Source organism: Mauremys reevesii, linkage group 11 (assembly GCF_016161935.1).
Source record: "Mauremys reevesii isolate NIE-2019 linkage group 11, ASM1616193v1, whole genome shotgun sequence".
Lineage (NCBI taxonomy): Eukaryota > Metazoa > Chordata > Testudines > Geoemydidae > Mauremys > Mauremys reevesii.
Window position 1 is genome coordinate 64,339,594 of NC_052633.1, and position 17,145 is coordinate 64,356,738.

The following is a 17,145-nucleotide window of genomic DNA, read 5'->3' on the forward strand; positions in this document are numbered from 1 at the left end:
AGGAAAAGTGATTTCTCTCGTGTGCATATATGTGTGTATATACGTGCAGAGTTTAAAGTGCTTTCGGCTCCATCTGGCACAAAGGCATTTCTTAAACATACCAGTGCCTATGTGCAGCACCACAGATGTTGGCAATTTGTGATTATGATAGATTCAATGAAAGCTAAATATACACTTGTCCTTATTGCACAAACTATTTCACTGTCTCATTTTTTTTCTCCAGTACTTTGACAGTCTTAATGGAGTACCATCGGAAGATTTGCCTTATTATGGTGGCTCAGTAGAAATTGCTGACTATTGCCCCTTTAGTCAAGAATTTAGTTGGCATTTAAGTGGTGAATTTCAACGCAGCTCAGATTGTAGAATAATGGAAAATCAGCCAGGTCAGTTTCTAGTGAAGTATATTTTCAAAGTGTTTTTCTTGTTGCAGAATTCACAAGGATGGTCTTATCTGGACACCCACACATTTCCAGTTAAGAACATTCTTTAGAAAACAAGGTTCTTTGCTGTTTTCAGTCCACTTTCTGTTGTCTGGTTTGTTCAGCAGACCATTTTTTCCCCCCTTTCCTTTCTCCGCTCCCAACACTTTCCTTTTAGTCTCCATTTTTCTTCATGAACAGATGGGGCGGAGTAAATTATATTGAACAGTTACCATCTGATACTCCTGCCTGATTTGATAATCTGAGTTTTTACACTGCCAGTGACTCAGTGGCCTTACTGGGATGGTAAATTAGCACTGCTAGTGTACAGTTTAGCTGGCAGACATACATTTGCAGTCTGGTGGAAGACTTATTCAGTTTAATGTTAACAGAAGTTGATTTATTCCAATGGACATTAAGCTGTTTCAGATTGTGGAAATGGTGTCCTAGCATTTTAGTCCTAACATTCTATGAGCGGTCTGAAGAGTTAGGTTTTCTTTCTGGTGTTTGTTGAAATTGCCCTATAGATCGTTTACTACTTGAAGTTAATTTTCTTTACTAATTTACAATAGGGGCTTGCTGATGTTCATTTAACAAAGCTGAGTTAACTCTTAAAAAATGTGTTCCTCTTTCCTTCAGATCCTTTAAAAAACTATGGTGCAGAGAAATATGGACCAAACTCTGTATGTCTCATTCAGAAATCAGCATTTGTCATGGCACAGTGCAGAAAAAAGCTCAGTTACCCTGATTGGGGCAGTGGATGTTATCAGGTAAGGATGACATTTTAAATAAATTTAGAAACCATTTTTAAAAAATCACACCTTTTTATAAAAACTCAGAATTTGTTTAAAAAAATAGGATAAGATTACTTAATATCACAGGCTGTTTTTGTTAAATAACCCAATATTTTTAGCAATGTTTTAAAAATGGCTTCCTAACATGAGCATGTAACTTAAACTATCCACTGGAAGTTTAATAAAAATAAAAAAAGATTGGGGTTAAGAACAGGGCTAGAGGACAGATCTGGATGTTATATTTATCTCTACCACAGACTTCCTATGAATGACTTGTCCAAGGTAGTTTTTGTGCTTCAGTTTCCCCAGCTGTAAAATAGGAATACTAATTTTTCTATATTTTGTAATTTATATTGGGATGTCATCCACACAGGATGTCTAGCTTAATTTGTTTTGTGAGTCCCATTGAGTTTAGGTGGAAGGCACTGGATCTATGTAAGTTTATTTTTCATAATCATGATCATCTTGGCTGTACTAATTAAAGAATGGGTTCAAAAATGTTCTTAGCACAACTGAAAATGCACTTATATAAAATCGTTGGCAGTATGCAGATGATTATAGTAATTCTTAATTCAGTGGTTCAGTTAGTATAATTGCAGAGAAGAATATGACCAAATCCTTGAAACAAATAGCAGATTAAAATAGTTAATTGTTCTAAAATTAGCAATATGGGTTTCCAGATCATCTGTGCTGTCTCCAAGCCAGTTTGTGAACAAAATATTTACTTATTGGAAGAATCTATAAACAAGTTTGGATAATAAACAAAGTGACATGTTTAACCATAACAGACCTAACTTGCAGCAAAGAATCCTGTGGCACCTTATAGACTAACAGATGTTTTGCAGCATGAGCTTTCGTGGGTGAATACCCACTTCTTCGGATGCAAGACCTAACTTGGTTTCTTTATTTTAAGGTTTCTTGTTCTCCCAAGGGGCTGAACGTTTGGGTCAAGGACACAGCATACTTGTGCAGCCGCTCCGGTCAAGTGTTAACTGTTAGCATTCAGATGAATGGATGGGTACATGCTGGAAATCTAATTTGTCCAGCTTGTTGGGACTTCTGTGATTCCTGTCCCCCTGAACGAGATCCTCCAGCTTCTAACGTAACAAGGGCACTATCAATTGGTAGGTTGCTTTATGATTTGCTTATGTGAAATAAAGATAGGTAAAACATCTGAAAACTTCAGAGGATTTTGTCAGTTATTGGAAAATATTAAGTGCTATAGGATTTCAGCAGTGTAACTATTCTTAAATAACTTGAATGGTTTGTACTTTGATTAATTAGATTGAAAATCGAAATGTAGACATCTTTGTGGAAAGACTGTATTGACTGCCAAGTAAATCAAAATGGTAGGGCAAACCCTCCCTTCCTCTCTATTCCAAAGTCCTGAAAACTTTGAGAGGGAAGGGAGCAGAGCCAGAGTGGTGGTATCTTAAAACTGTATGGTAATGTTTCTGATGGTCTGGGGGATGGTTGGTTGGAAGAAATATGGCTGGGGAACAGCCACTTCATATGGTATAATCTCTGGCAGTCCTCCCAGAGATGTCTCTGTAGCCTATGGAACTTCCAGTAGACCACAAGGCACTTGTGTGTTTGGAAGATTATGACTCTCTCTTGCAACCTCTATGGGCCTGGACTCCTGCTTGTAGTCCCCACGAGGATGTTGAATTAACACTTTTGTAATTTCACCTGTAAACTTGACCTCATGGAGATAAGATAACAGAACATGTATGACCTCTCTAGACAGTGGTGGCTGCATGAGCATCAGATTTTAATAACTGGTGGTCTTCCTTTACTGACTTGGAGCTTTCATTTTATTATAATTTGTTTTGCCTAGCCGCTTCCTAAAATTAAAGTTAACAAAATCACATCATTTACCTTTAAGTATCAGAGGGGTAGCTGTGTTAGTCTGGATCTGTAAAAGTGGCAGAGAGTTCTGTGGCACCTTATAGACTAACAAACGTATTGGAGCATGAGCTTTCGTGGGTGCATCCGACTAAGTGGGTATTCACCCATGAGAGCTCATGCTTCAATGTTTGTTAGTCTATATGGTGCCACAGAACTCTTTGCATCATTTACCTTATTCATACTAATGGTATATTACTTTCCCATAACTCCTAAAATGTTGTTTTAGTCCTTAGATATGCTGGCCATATTCCAGCTTGGGTAACTACATTGTCTCTGTGAACTTGCCATCTAGTCTCAGTTGAATATGCTATTTATCTTCACCTCCTGTCCTTAAATTTCTGTATAATGCTGTTGCAAACTGTTAAAACAGCTGTTTTTGTTCCATCGTGGAAGTGACCAAATTGCAGTGATTAGGGAAAGAACTAGTGTATAGGTTGTAAAGTTTTTCTAGGAAGAAAAATATTATACACATTAATATAAGGTAAATTAACTCGAGTTCAAGTATCTGCTTTAGGTTTAGCATAGTGTATCCTGTACTCCTTGTATATAGAGATTATTCAGAACAGATCTCTGAAACTGCTCGTTATGTTAGTATCACCCACATTCTTATAAATCTGTAGAAAAACAGGCAGTGAGAACTTAGAGGGACAGGTATTTTTGCAAGCTCCCTCTTTCAGTTCTCCCTATTTCTTTCTTCCTGTTCTTTTCTTTACCTCAGTTCTGTGGTTTGGTTTTCAGCGTTCTGCTTTTATGGCAATCTAAATCAGAATTATTCAAAAACCCAACTCTTGTGAAAGCCTGAGGCACTGTTAAAATGTTGATTCTACCCACCCCCACTTCTACCCCGCCTCTTTTTCTTGCTGTGTTCAGCTATTTTCTGACCATTTTCCTAACTGCTAATCCTGAATTAGCTGTAGAAGCAATACAAAGCACTTCCTATCCTAGGGGCTAATCATGTTACTACTGCAGAGTTCCTAGCCATGGAAGGCTAATATGCATTAACATAGACGGTATTTCAAATGAAGTTTTATGTTTTTTCATGCCTCCTTTTTTTTTTTAACTGAAATTCATGCTTGTTAAATTGTTCACTATTCTGTGTTTTAGGTGTGTATTTTGTAACTGTATTATCTTTATATTTGACTCTAGATTTGTGCTCCTGTTCCTCCAGCCTGGTTGTAACGCTCTGGCTGTTGATGGCTAACTTGATCCCCTTGCTGACAGGATTTCTTCTGTGTGTATGGACTTAAGTGTGGGTAAAAAATGTACTTACTCCAAGACTTCACCACCATGCTGCATTCCTCGAGTCAAGAGCACTACCATAGTGCAACATCTCTGCAGGCACCAGTCTCACACTGGACGATAGACGAAAAGGCAGTCTCACTACTGCTTGTAGCCAAGAAGGTGCTCACAACAGCAGCTAGCTTTTAAGAGGAGGCAAAGTAACTATGCTTTCTCAATAAGTGCCAGTATTTTCTGAATTCAGACCTTTAATTTTAACAGTAACAACTTTTGAAGATCAAATGTGCTAGCTGCATTAGGCAACTGGCAACTCAGTCATTAGTGATATACATGTGAAACTGTAAGAATGCTTCTTGGATTTTGTTTTGCTAAATCCTCTGTGTAAGTGATAGCAGGATGTTGTTTTTTAGCATCCTCAAACTGGAGATATACCTCATTGTTTCTTTAGTGAAAAGCCATGGAAAAAAATCAGTTGGCATTGCTGCTAGGAACCTAGGCTGAAATGGGCTTTTAGCAAGTCTTGCAATTTCAGCCACACACGCACAGACATACACACAAAACACTGATATTATGGCATTGCTGCCAAAATACTATTGTGTACTTTGAAACTTTATGGTGAATTGATGGTATATTTTTCATCCAATTTGTTTCTTTACATTCAAATATTTTAGTAATCCCACTTCAGCTTTTTGAAGCCCACTCTCATTGAACGCGTGCCAGTTATGTGAAAATTGATGCACTACGTATTTGAATCTTACCAGGGTAACTTTAAGAAGGGGGAACACTGATGTACTTTTGATGGGATGGTCAAAATATTTCACTTCACTACAGTAGTTTTTGTCCTTTACCTTCAATATCAGTGTTCAGAGTGCAGGTGAGGTGGGTGGTGGTGGTGGTGGTGTTTTTTTGGCACTTTATGGGTGTTGAGAGCTAAACAGCAGTGAAGTAATGTGTTCTATTCTGCATAGATAATGTGAACACACAACACCTGTGCTCTAACTTGACTTTCCTTTGGGGGAAAAATAATAGTGATGGCAACTGTAGTAAACAAAGACAGTGACTACTTTAGGCCAAAACAAGATAAACACACTAAGAAAACTATAGACTGGCTCTTCTGATGGACATGTGGCTGACCTCTAAAGTGATACTGGGTACGTGAAGATTTAAAATACTGCTATGAAAACAGCTATTTTTTTAAACCAGGGCATACTGTGCTATAAAGAAGCACAAGTTAGTGGTGCACAAAATCTACTAGATTTAGGGAAATGTGTAGAATTGCTGTTTCTCCTGGGGGCACTTAGAGATGCAAACTTGCCCGTATCTTACCCCTTTTGGACTTACAAATAAGTCTTGCTTGCGCTATTCAGTCTGTCCATGCTGATAGTTCTGATTCTCAGAAAACTGTTTCCATTACAGATGTGAGGGGGCAGGAGTGCCCAGTGGTTCCAGCATATACCAAGACAAGACAAAGAGGATAAATATCTTCTAACCTCCCTTTAAGCTGCTATAAGGAAATGGATTTGTCAGGGACTTTTTGCAAGGAAAAAAGGGTGAAGATATGGAATAAAAATCCTCTGGTCACAGATGAACTTGTCCATTAGTAGGGAGAGTTTCCATTATGGTTATATGCATGTTAAAGAAAAATCTTTGTATGCCTACTGCATTTTTTTTTAACATTATCCCCATAAAAATAGGGTTTTTGTAATGTGGCCAATGTCACTGAATCCCCAATTTGCTACACAAGTTAAAACTGCCCTAAGGAATCACAACTGAGAATCCTTTGCATTGGACTAGTTCCAAGTTATATACACTGCTTTAAATTATACGAGGCCTAAATTAGGTTTAAATATGTGTGTTTAAAACATTTTATCCCTAATTGCTATAGTTTTTTAAAACATACAAATTTGGATTAAGACACACTAAAAATAATGAACAGACTGATAAATGTTAATATATACACAATGCAACAACAGTGTGAAATGGTTCCTTGAAAACGCATAATGGTTTGAAAAGATTTTAGGCCCCAGAGGTTGATATTGTATCTTTTGTCTGTTGTGCAATAATAGAATTTAAGTAGCATCACTCAACAATGATGCTTTTTATACTTGAAAATTTTTCTTGGTTATTTTTTCTTAATAATGTAAAATATTTGCACTGTCTCAACTTTCTGATTAACTTTATAGCTGTTAAGCATTTTTACCAGTGTTAATTTATTGCATTGGACATTTGATCTCCTGATCTCCTGTTTGTACAAATGTGAAACTTGCTATCTTTGAATGAATAATCTTGTCTTCAACTGAACAGTTATCTATCCCAATTGCTCAGTCTGCTCTCTGAGAATGTAGTGAAACATGTAAGGTGACTTGAAAAGACAGTGCTTTCTTACATCTGCATTGTGTACTATATAATAAGTGAGTGACCATCGTGCATTGTAGAGGGAGAACTCACCTACGTGTGAGAACGCTTCGAGGCAGACTTAACAGTACTTGCTGAGTAGTTGTTTTTAATGTATCCAGTGAAGTAAAAATATGATTGCCTTAATAATCCTGAGATTTCAGTCATGATTTCTGTGAGCACATGCAGCAGTCAAGAATCCAGCTATGAATGGTAGAATTGGAAGTGACTTCCTGATTTTTGTAGAAAAATGTATTTGAACAGGTTAATTTTTGATATTTTTATATTAGTAAGCTAATGACAGGTAGCCCCATTGTAGTAACAATGTGATGGCTGATAGATGTAATGAGGTCACCTTTAAGGTGAGAGTGAAGAGGTGGCTGCCAATGCAGTGGAAATACCCCTTTCCATCTCAGAAGGAATAACTGAATAAAACCGCCTACCTCAGTTTTCTATACTGTCTTAGATTTAAATATTCAACATACTGTTAACTTCCAAATCTCAAGCTGAATCAGTAAAAACATCTCAGGTTTTTAAGAGCAGAATTAGAGTAGGAAGCATAAGCCATTTCAGAATGCGGAATATACAGCTGAAAGTCCTAGTTTAAACAGTCATTTAGGCAGCCTTAAGTGTTGTCTAACAAAATTGTCAGTGTTATTTTTCTAAAATAACCTGCAGGAAGCTACTCTTGCTTCCTAGTTGCACTTATTCTGTGATGTACTTAGAGCTTTCTTCCTGGACTAGCAAATAAGTTACTTGACTTGCTGTAGCTGAATTTTCTTGATTTATATTATAATTATTTTGTAAAGCACTACATATTTGCTTATAGGAAAAAACTGTGTCTCCTTTCTCAAAGGTGTTTCACAATTTTTTTTCCTAGTTTTAATCTAAAATAGCAACTGAAGGTTCAGGTGAGCTAGATTTGAGGAACACCACAGTGGCACTGGTCTCAAAGAATTACAGGGAGAAGAGGGATAGTTCTTGGTCAGATAAATTGTTTGCAATGAGCAGAATGCTCCAAACCACCAGGCAGTACTGTTACTCCAGTGCTGTGCTCTTGTAAATGAGCTGATTCCTGGGACTTTGGAATCTGGATCCATTGCAGGTATCTAAGGAGAATTTTGCTCCAATGTTTTACTTGACTATTAGTACAATGTAGTTTATCTTTTTGATGTGCACTAGTAAACTAGGAACAAATATCTAATCTAAAATCATATGTCCTCTGCCCTTATTTAGGAGGGACGGTGCCTATTTTAAAATATTTTCTGTCCTGAAATTTTTTCTACACTAATGTATCTCAGTGCAGCTGGAGAGGCGTATGTTTTTTCTTCTCCAAAGTTCCTATTAATGTCAAGTTGGTGACCTGTGGCTGAGCAGTATAAGGCCCTGACTCTGCAAAGTGAGATGGAAGGGATGATGTGGGTGTAAGGCTCTGTATGCATTTATATCACTTTGCAAGGTTAGGGTCCATGCGTATACATTAAGTGGTACGTTTGTGTGGTATGTGGTATTGGGCCTATGGGTACAAATGTCACCTTTATTCTGAAAACAGAATTATTTTGGATGAGAGAACTGACTGTGACCTTGAGTATGTGTTTCCTATTTTAGTACAGAATATAAATGTAGAGTAAATTTTACATTATTTCTTGTGACTGGAATTGAGGATTAAGGGCTAACTTTTGTTTGTGCTGTTGTGAGTGGAAGGTTTTGTTTTCATGTGTTAGGTACTGCCATCTTCAAATAATGAAACAAATCCTTGTACATCAATAAACACTTGTCTAGAAAATTGTATCTCAGTCTTGCCCTTCTCTGAGAATGACACACATTGTAAATTCAAACACTAAACACAAACAGAGAGAGTAATTTATGTATTAGAATTGTCAATTATTTTAACCGTGCCTTTGCAAAACGAAATTACAGCAAATATTTATAAATTTAGCAGAATTAAATTGCTTTATACTTATATGAACTCATACTCGATATACATTGTCTAAACCTGAAAACGCACTATAATATTAAAATGACTTCAAATGGAGTTTGGCCTAAGGAGAGCAAAAAAAGGGCCCAAAACTTCAAACCTATGATCGTAATTTCCATTTAAAAATCATGCAACATATTTATATTCAACCCTGAAAAGATGTAAGTTGAAGTTTTCAAAGCTGTGTAAGGAATTTAGGCATACACTTCCCATTGAAATGGATGGGAGTTGTGTGGCTGTTTCCTGATCATCTTTAAGGCGGAGGTTTTTGGTTTTTTTTCCCCCATGGTTCTATATTTTTAATCTGAACAAATCAATGTCAGGGATGTAACAGGGTTCTTGTAAAATGTGGAAGAAAAAATCTTTCTAATGTAAAAATCTTTTTCTTCAGTCTTTGTATAGAGAATTTATAAAACACTAACTTATGCCCTAGCATGACCGTGAAATAGAGGCAATTTTGTGCAAAAAGTAGGTTACATCTTTAATGTACATGTTTTTTCAGAAGGTTGGAATATAAAAAAGTACCACAATTCATTCATAGATGGCTTTAACCCTGGAAAACATCATGTATGCAAAGTTACCCAAACAGTTATAAAATGGTGTTCAAAAAGTTAAATTACAGCCTTGAAATCTGGCTGCCACCTGTAGCAAATTTAAAACATTGGTGCATGAGTCAGCATGGGTGTCACTAAGATTCAGAAGTGATGTGGATATCTTTGAGTTTAGAATGCATGATGGAACTGGCTAGCTTAATCTCTAGGAGGAGCAGGGTTGTGGCTGCAGTGCTTGCTGTCTACTGGATGATGCATGAAGTTGCACTGGCCTCTAATGGGGCCTCCTACCTAGAGTTAAAATGCAGAGACTCATTCACCAATGTAATATAGGAAGTCTGTGCGTTTATAGCAATTATTTTGTGCGTGTGTAGCAGTGAAACATCAAGGGCTTTAACTTCACTGGCCAAATTCTACCCCTCTTTGCACACTTGTCACCCCATTGAAATCAACAATATTGCACATGGTATACATTAGGGTGAAGCTTGGACCCTAATTATCAGTCTTAGATACATTTGCTATCTTGACTAATGATAATTACTAGGCATCAGTTGCTGAGAAATACTGATGCTAAACACAGATGCATTTTGCAGTGTTATTTATTCTCTCCAAAATCCTTGTACTTTAAGAAAATAAATTAATGAAAATCCCTCACCAGGACACTTGGAAGCTTCAGAGGTAAGATTTTCATTCTATGAAACTGCTTTGATTGAACAGTCAGTCATATTTGAGTAGGGTAACAATTACCCTTTTCCACAAGCATTCTATTAGGAAATCAAATTGGGTAAGAAATTGTATTGACACCTTGCTTTTGAAATGGAATTGTATTTTAGGGGAACTGTATAAGCCCATGTTTGCCGCTTGACAATACTGAAGTAGTCTTTTCTTAAGGAAAAGTTAACTAATTTTTTATTTATTTTCCAAGTGGTTTTTCTCCAAATTACATGCATCTTTGCACTGTTTCTGTATGAGAAATATTAGTGGGCAAAGTGATAAGATGCACGGGAATTAGATTTGATGTGGGTGGGGGGCAGATGAGTATGGGGACTGCTTATAATTAAGTCTCTGATTTAGTCACGGAATCCGTGACTTCAGCCTCTGATGGTTGGGAGCTGCAGAGTCCACACCGCCCACTGGCGCAGGGAGTTGCAGGGTACCCCCGCAGCATCTGGAGGGCCCCGGAGCTCCCAGCCACTACGGGCAGCAGGGGAACCCCCAAGCTCCCTGCTGCTGCGGGCTGAGGAACAAGCTCCCTGCTGGCGGTGGCAGGAAAAACCCTGACCTCCCTGCCTCTGTGGGCGTTGCAGCAGGAGAACTGGAGTCCTGGCATGAAGTGGCAGGGGAGCCTCAAGCTCCCTGCAACCCCAGCTGGCGGGGTAACTCCTGCAGCTCCCAGGTGCTGGGGGGTGAAGGAAACCCCCACCCAGTTTCAGTCTAGGGGTGGAGGGGAACCCCAAGCTCCCAGACACTGCAGGTAGCGGGCAGCCCTGGGCTTCAGTGGGGAACCCAAGCTCCTGGCACCTGGGGGACGCCAGGAGCTGCAGGTGATAGGGGTACCCAACAACCACCAACTGCTGCAGGCGGCTCCTTGCCCCTGCATTGCTGCCTCATAGTGTGGGAATCCGAGGATCCCCATTTTGTCAGGGATATTTTTAGTAGAAGTCATGGACAGGTTATGGATTCCATGAATTTCTCTCTGTTTTGCCCATGACCTGTGTCTTTTACTAAAAACATTTGTGACAAAATCTTTAGCATTACTTATTATCAACAGGAAAGAAAAGAATTTTCCTAGGGCTGATTCTGAAAAGACCAACCAAAGTCAAACCGTATTAATTAAAGTTATTAAATCCTGTATCCATCCTACTTCCTTGGAGATAATGAAATATTCAGGCTGACTGTACAAAAAAAAAGTCTACATTTGCCTTTACAAGAAGAGTTATGTGCCACATGACTTATTTGGCTGCTTTTATTTACTACCAAGTCGAGAGAAGCCCAGAAGAGATGAATGCACATCCGGATGAGCCCCGTGAAAGTCTTACATGTGTTGTGGATGATTCTGTAGACAAGAGATGAATTCTTGGACCAACCTACCCTCATAGCAGATCTGGTAGACAGTTGAGAACAATGGGAACCTAAAAGAAAGATGAAATAATTTAAAGTGGTTTTGAAAGTTTACTTTTATGCAAACAGCTTCACTATTCTTGACACCTATGAAAATGGGGGTTGGGGGAAAAGTGCTGCCTTTTTCTGCTTTGGGATATAAAAGTTTGAAGGGTTTACATGCTGCTTTTTCCCACTCCTTTCACAATTTCCTCTTCTCTCAAAATTTTAGGCCTATCTATCATGTGTTTTTTTTTCCCCAGAGATTGTCTGGATAACTGGAGAGCTAGTTGTAGGATTAAGACATGAAGTACAAAGAGAATGAAACTGGCCCAATTGAGAGGAAAGGATGTTACTGTTTATCTTAGGCAGACACCTTCCCTACCCCATTTAACACTAATGCTTGACAAACAGGTGGGAGAAAGCTGTATGGAAAAAACTCAACAACCTGTGCTTTCAATTAAGGACTTGGAAAGCTCCCTTCTGCTCCCTACTCCTCCTAAGGAGCCTTCCAGGAAAGACAAGCTGTGATATTTCTAAGGTAAAAGCATGCAGAACTGAACCTCACATGGTTTCCCTTACATAGCATAAAGAAGCAAAGAATTTTTTCACTTTGCTGGTTGCCTTTTAAGTTAGATAATTTTACAGTCAAGAATGAGAGAATGGAATTGATTTGAAACTGTGCATAATTTAGCTGTCAAAACAAACTTTTATGAAATCTAAAACCAAGAGAAGTTTTTTCCATAATTATTACAATTCCAATGGACAAGGGTTTTTTTTTCCAATGCCTCCTTACAGTGCTTCCACCCTAAATACTGCAGCAGTGTGCTAGTGTAAGAGAACCTGAAAGACTCAGCTACTTTCATTGTGCAAGCTGAAACAGAGGCAAAGCCTAATTGTAATTCAAATGTTTTCATTTGTAATCTCAGGTGCATATATAGAATCATAAAATTGTGAGGCTTGAATGGACTTTGAGGTGTCAGCAAGTCCAGCCCCTTTGGCCGAGGCAGGACCAAATAAACCTAGACCCTCTGACAGGTGTTTGTCCAACCTGTTCTGAACTCGCTAAGATGGGGATTCCACAGCCTCTCTTTGATGCCTATTCCAGAGCTTAACTATCTTTATAGTTTAAAAGTTTTTCCTAATATCTAACCTAAATCTCCCTGGCTGCAGACTAAGCCCATTACTACTTGTCCTACCTGCAAGGACATGTAGAACAATTGATTAGTCCTCTTTATAACAGCCCTTAACATATTTGAAGACGTAAGTCTTCTCTTCTCAAGAGTAAACATGCCCAGTTGTTTTTGTTTTTTTAAACCTGTCCTCCTAAATCAGGTTTTCTAAACCTTTTATCATATTTGTTGCTCTCCTATTGATGCTGTCTCCAATTTGTCCACATATTTCTTAGTGTGGCACCCAAAATTGGACACACTACTCCAGCTGAGGCCTTACCAGTGCCAAGTATAGCAGGACAATTATCTCCCATGTCTTACATATGATGCTCCTGATAATATACCCCATAATATTTGCTTTTTTTTTTTAAACTACATCGCACTGTTGACTCGTACTCAATTTGTGATCCATGATAACCCCCAGATCTTTTTCACCAGTACTATACCCGGCCATTTAGTCCCCATTGTGTAGTTGCGCGTTTGCATTTAGTTATTTTTTAATTCAAACCCAGCCTAAGCCTTCCTAACCCCATTGGGTGGGGTTGCAAGCACTTTGTCATCCACAAATATTTATAAGCACACTCTCCACTCAGTCTTCCAAGTCATTAATTAAAATATTGAGGTAATTCCAGGCTCAGGACTGAGCACTGTGGGACCCCACTAGATATGTCCTTCCAGACTGACAACGAATACTTGAACTACTCTCTGAGTGTGGTCTTTCCACACTTTGTGCACCCACCTCACAGTAATTTAATCTAGACCATTTCCCCTAATTTGTTTGAGAATGTCATGTGAGATTATATAAAAAGCCCTAGTAAAATCAAGATATCACATCTATGGCTTCCCTTCCCATCCACTAGGCCAGTAACCCTCTAAAGGAGGAGATCAGGTTGGTTTGTTGTGATTTGTTCTTGACAAATCTATGCTGGCTATTCCTTATAATCATATTCTCCTCTAAGTGTTTACAAACTGATTGTCTAATAATATGTTCTAGTATTTTGGTATCAATGTTAATATGGCTGATCTATAATTTCCCAGGTCCTCTTTATTCCCCCTTTTAAAGATAGATACTGTGTTTTTTGTCCTGCGCCAGTCCTCTGAGACCCCGCCAGTCCTCCATGAGTACTCAAAGGTAATTACTAATGGTTCCAAGATTGCTTCAGTTGGTTTAAGTACCCTCGGATGAATTTCATCAATCCTTGCTACTTGAATACATCTAATTTAAATAGCCTCTAATCTAACCTTTTATTTTCCTATTTTGGACGGCTTTCCTTCCCCTTGTTAATACTGTGAGTAGCTAGTCATTAACCTTTTTGGTGAAGACTGTAGCCAAATAGGCATTAAACACCTCAGCCTTCTTGATGTCATCGGTTATTAGCTCTTCTTCTCATCTAAATAGATGACCTACACTTTCCTCCGTCTTTCTCTTGATCCTAGTGTATTTAAAGAACTTCTTGCCTTTTATGCCCCTTGCTAGATAACTCATTTTATGCCTTTATCCTTTCTCATTGACCCTACCTGCTTATACTGTTCTTTTGTACTCCTCCTTAGCATTCATCCATGTGTCCACTTTCTGTAGGAGTCCTTTTTTTGATTTTTCAGGTCATTAAGGTGTTTAAATGGCTCTGTACTCCAATAGCATCCCCTTGTGCCACTAAAATGCTCCTACTGCACAGAAATTTTTCAGCACACAAACAGTCTTTGTTTCGAAAGATTATCCTGCATATCTTACTAAGAGAAGGCACTAGTTAAAGTTAATATTGTAGCTAGTATCAGTGAAAGGTATAACACTGATAGAGCATGAAATCTTATTTGTCTACAGATCAGGTACCCAGGTTTCCTCCAACACTGCATCTCAAACTTTCCTTTTTTTTGGAAAGGAGCATTGTTAGGTGAAGCAGTTCGTTCTGCAAACCATTCAGCCTTTGGCCTGTTCTGTTGGTACTGCCAGTAAGAGTGCAGGCTAATGTGAACAGTGATGGTGCCTTGAGATGTGGACACCTGGTCCTTTATGGACATGGACAGACTATATACTTGTTTCATAAAGACCTTTAAACAGTTGTGAACTAGTAATAACTTTTGCTTATAACAAGTCTGTCAACTAAATATTCAAAAAAATCAAACTTACTTATCAATCATGTTTTTCTGTTTCAGCATCTTATAGACTTCAGCTGAAGTCTGAGGACCTTGTAGCTTTTGTCCATTCAGCATCTCTTTTTCCAGTTCCTCAATAGACTAGAAGAAATGAGAGTGATCACACAAACAGAATAAAAGGAAGCTGCATAACGGAACAGAGTGTTTCAAGCAGAAGGCTTCTGAAAATGTTAGACAAAAGAATCCAGTGATTAAACTGCAGCCCACGCCTGCCTTGTACTTTTGTTATAGGCCAAGTGATTAATGAACAGAAGGCAGTGGGAGGCTTGAACAGATTCTTTTTCGGGTCCCTAAGCAGTGGCTGAGGCATTCAGTCCATATTATATAACCTTTTGCTTTTATAAGCAGAAGGAAGCAGCACTGGATGTGCTGTTCCAAGGGGGAAGAGGATTTTCACTTATTCTAGAATTGTGGGGAACTATTCTCTCTCCTTCCAATTTATTTTAGTTCATCTTTGTTCAGTCCAAAGCTTTCAACTCTTGGGACATGTTTGGAATAATATGTGCTACTGAAACAGTCTTTGCAGTTGGCAAGGAGAGCAAGAGTCACTTCTGAACCCTCCTCTCTTAGATCATTGAGGGAGTGTTATCCTTTCATCAGGAAGATGACTGTTGTTGTGTGTGTAAAATGCAATTGATTAACACATGGGCTTATGATGCCTCAAAAATGCTCCTTACTTTTCCTGTCCGCACAAAGGCTTCAGCTACTTTCCTGTTGCGCCCCCCGTAGCATGTAGTGATTAGATCAGCAACACCGCAGCTCTCCAGAAAAGTAGCTATCGATACTGAACCCCTGCAGAACAGCTTTGCAAAGGCTACCATTTCCATGAGGCCCAAACGAATGACTGCTGCTTTAGTATTGTCGCCAAAGTCCAATCCATCGCAGAATCCAGCTCCGACTGCTACTATGTTCTAAAACCAGTTTAATAGAAAAGGTGCAAAAGAGAGAAGGAAACCAAGTCAGATAAGACGTGCAGTTCTTTGGTAGCATATGCTAAACTGTAAGTGAACACAGTAAGTAAACCTGTTTTTACCTGAGTGCTCCCAGGTATTCCAATTCCAAATAATTGTGAGCATACTTCATAGCACTTAAATGTCAAGTAATTGGACTTCTAAGGCCTAAAAAAATGTTCCCACTTATTTCCGGGTGCAAAATGAAGGGCACTGTGTTAAAAATTTGGCCATATAATGCAGCTGGAATAATTATTTTCCCCTTGTTGCCAGGTTGGCAGCGGGATCTAGTGACCCTTCTGTTCTTATCTTTTAATTGAATCTTTGCCTAGCCTGGATTTCTACCTCCATAAACATTGGTTGCAGTAGATCAAACTTGGCCTATGCCTACAACAGGAGTAGGCAACCTGTGGCACGCGAACTGATTTTCAGTGGCACTCACACTGCCCGGGTCCTGACCACCAGTCTGGGGGGGCTCTGCATTTTAATTTAATTTTAAATGAAGCTTCTTAAACATTTTAAAAAACTTATTTACTTTACATACAACAATAGTTTAGTTATATATTATAGACTTATAGAAAGAGACCTTCTAAAAACATTAAAATGTATTACTGGCATGTGAAACCTTAAATTAGAGTGAATAAATGAAGACTCGGCACACCACTTCTGAAAGGTTGCCGACCCTTGGCCTATGGGAACATTTTACTATCCTTACAAAAGTCGGAAAGAGGTTCACTGGGCATCCCAATCAAATGCTTAATCAAAAATATCCCAAACTTTGTAGTCAGACAGCGTAGTTCACGATATATTGTAGTAGTAGGTGTTAGTGTGGCTACCTTTAAGTTTGAAGTCCCAGAAATGCTCATGCCTCAGTTTTGCTCTCTGCACCATTACTGCTGAAACTCTCATTTCAGTAGGAGCCAGGACTGGGCTATTTCCATACAAAAAACATTCCACTGAAACCTGCCTGGGATACATGTTTGTGTGTGTAAATAACTGATTTACTTATAGGTAAACCACACACCGATTCAGTTCAAGCCACTGATGCTTTTTGTCAGAATAAGTTGAATGATAAGAATATACGACTGCGCTGTATGCTGGAGTGCATTTTCAATGGGTTTTAAAGCAAACTATCCATCTCACTCAAGTGCTGCTTGGAACAGGCTTCAACTTCAGTATTATTTCTCATTTACATTGCAGTTGAATGCAGAGGTCCCAATCAGGATTGGAGTGCCACTATTCCTAAATGTGTTACAACACCACTGGGAGACATGGTTCCTGCCCCACAGAGCTTACAGTCTATTATTTCCTTGTAAGTTATTACTTGAACTTAGAAAGAAAACATTTGCTTAAAGAGGACACTCCATCCTTTTGCCACCTTTTTATTTATAAAAAAAAACCAACTCTTTGATAAAGAAATCTAACTTAAGTTGTAATTGTAGTTTGAATGATAGTCTATTATGATTATTTGTATTACAGGAAGGCT

The 17,145-nt window shown here is 38.6% G+C and overlaps 2 protein-coding genes across 8 annotated transcripts in view; one reads left to right on the plus strand and one right to left on the minus strand.

The window, feature by feature from the left end:
* Positions 1-8,545, plus strand: part of LMLN (leishmanolysin like peptidase) — a 29,955-nt gene extending 21,410 nt beyond the window's left edge. For 2 of the 3 annotated variants that reach the window (XM_039495588.1, XM_039495590.1), the window contains exons 14-17: positions 224-383; positions 1,059-1,189; positions 2,127-2,337; positions 4,268-8,545. In XM_039495588.1, the coding sequence (XP_039351522.1) occupies positions 224-383; positions 1,059-1,189; positions 2,127-2,337; positions 4,268-4,368 (603 nt within the window). In that variant the 3' untranslated portion in view covers positions 4,369-8,545. The remainder of the gene's footprint in view (positions 1-223; positions 384-1,058; positions 1,190-2,126; positions 2,338-4,267) is intronic. The other variant, XM_039495589.1, reaches the window with a different exon arrangement.
* Positions 8,546-11,206: 2,661 nt separating this feature from the next.
* Positions 11,207-17,145, minus strand: part of LOC120375032 (glycerol-3-phosphate dehydrogenase [NAD(+)], cytoplasmic-like) — a 52,787-nt gene continuing 46,848 nt past the window's right edge. For all 5 annotated transcript variants that reach the window (XM_039495591.1, XM_039495595.1, XM_039495593.1 and 2 more), the window contains 3 exons: positions 15,387-15,620; positions 14,684-14,790; positions 11,207-11,415 (listed from right to left, as the gene is read on the minus strand). In XM_039495591.1, the coding sequence (XP_039351525.1) occupies positions 11,319-11,415; positions 14,684-14,790; positions 15,387-15,620 (438 nt within the window). In that variant the 3' untranslated portion in view covers positions 11,207-11,318. The remainder of the gene's footprint in view (positions 11,416-14,683; positions 14,791-15,386; positions 15,621-17,145) is intronic.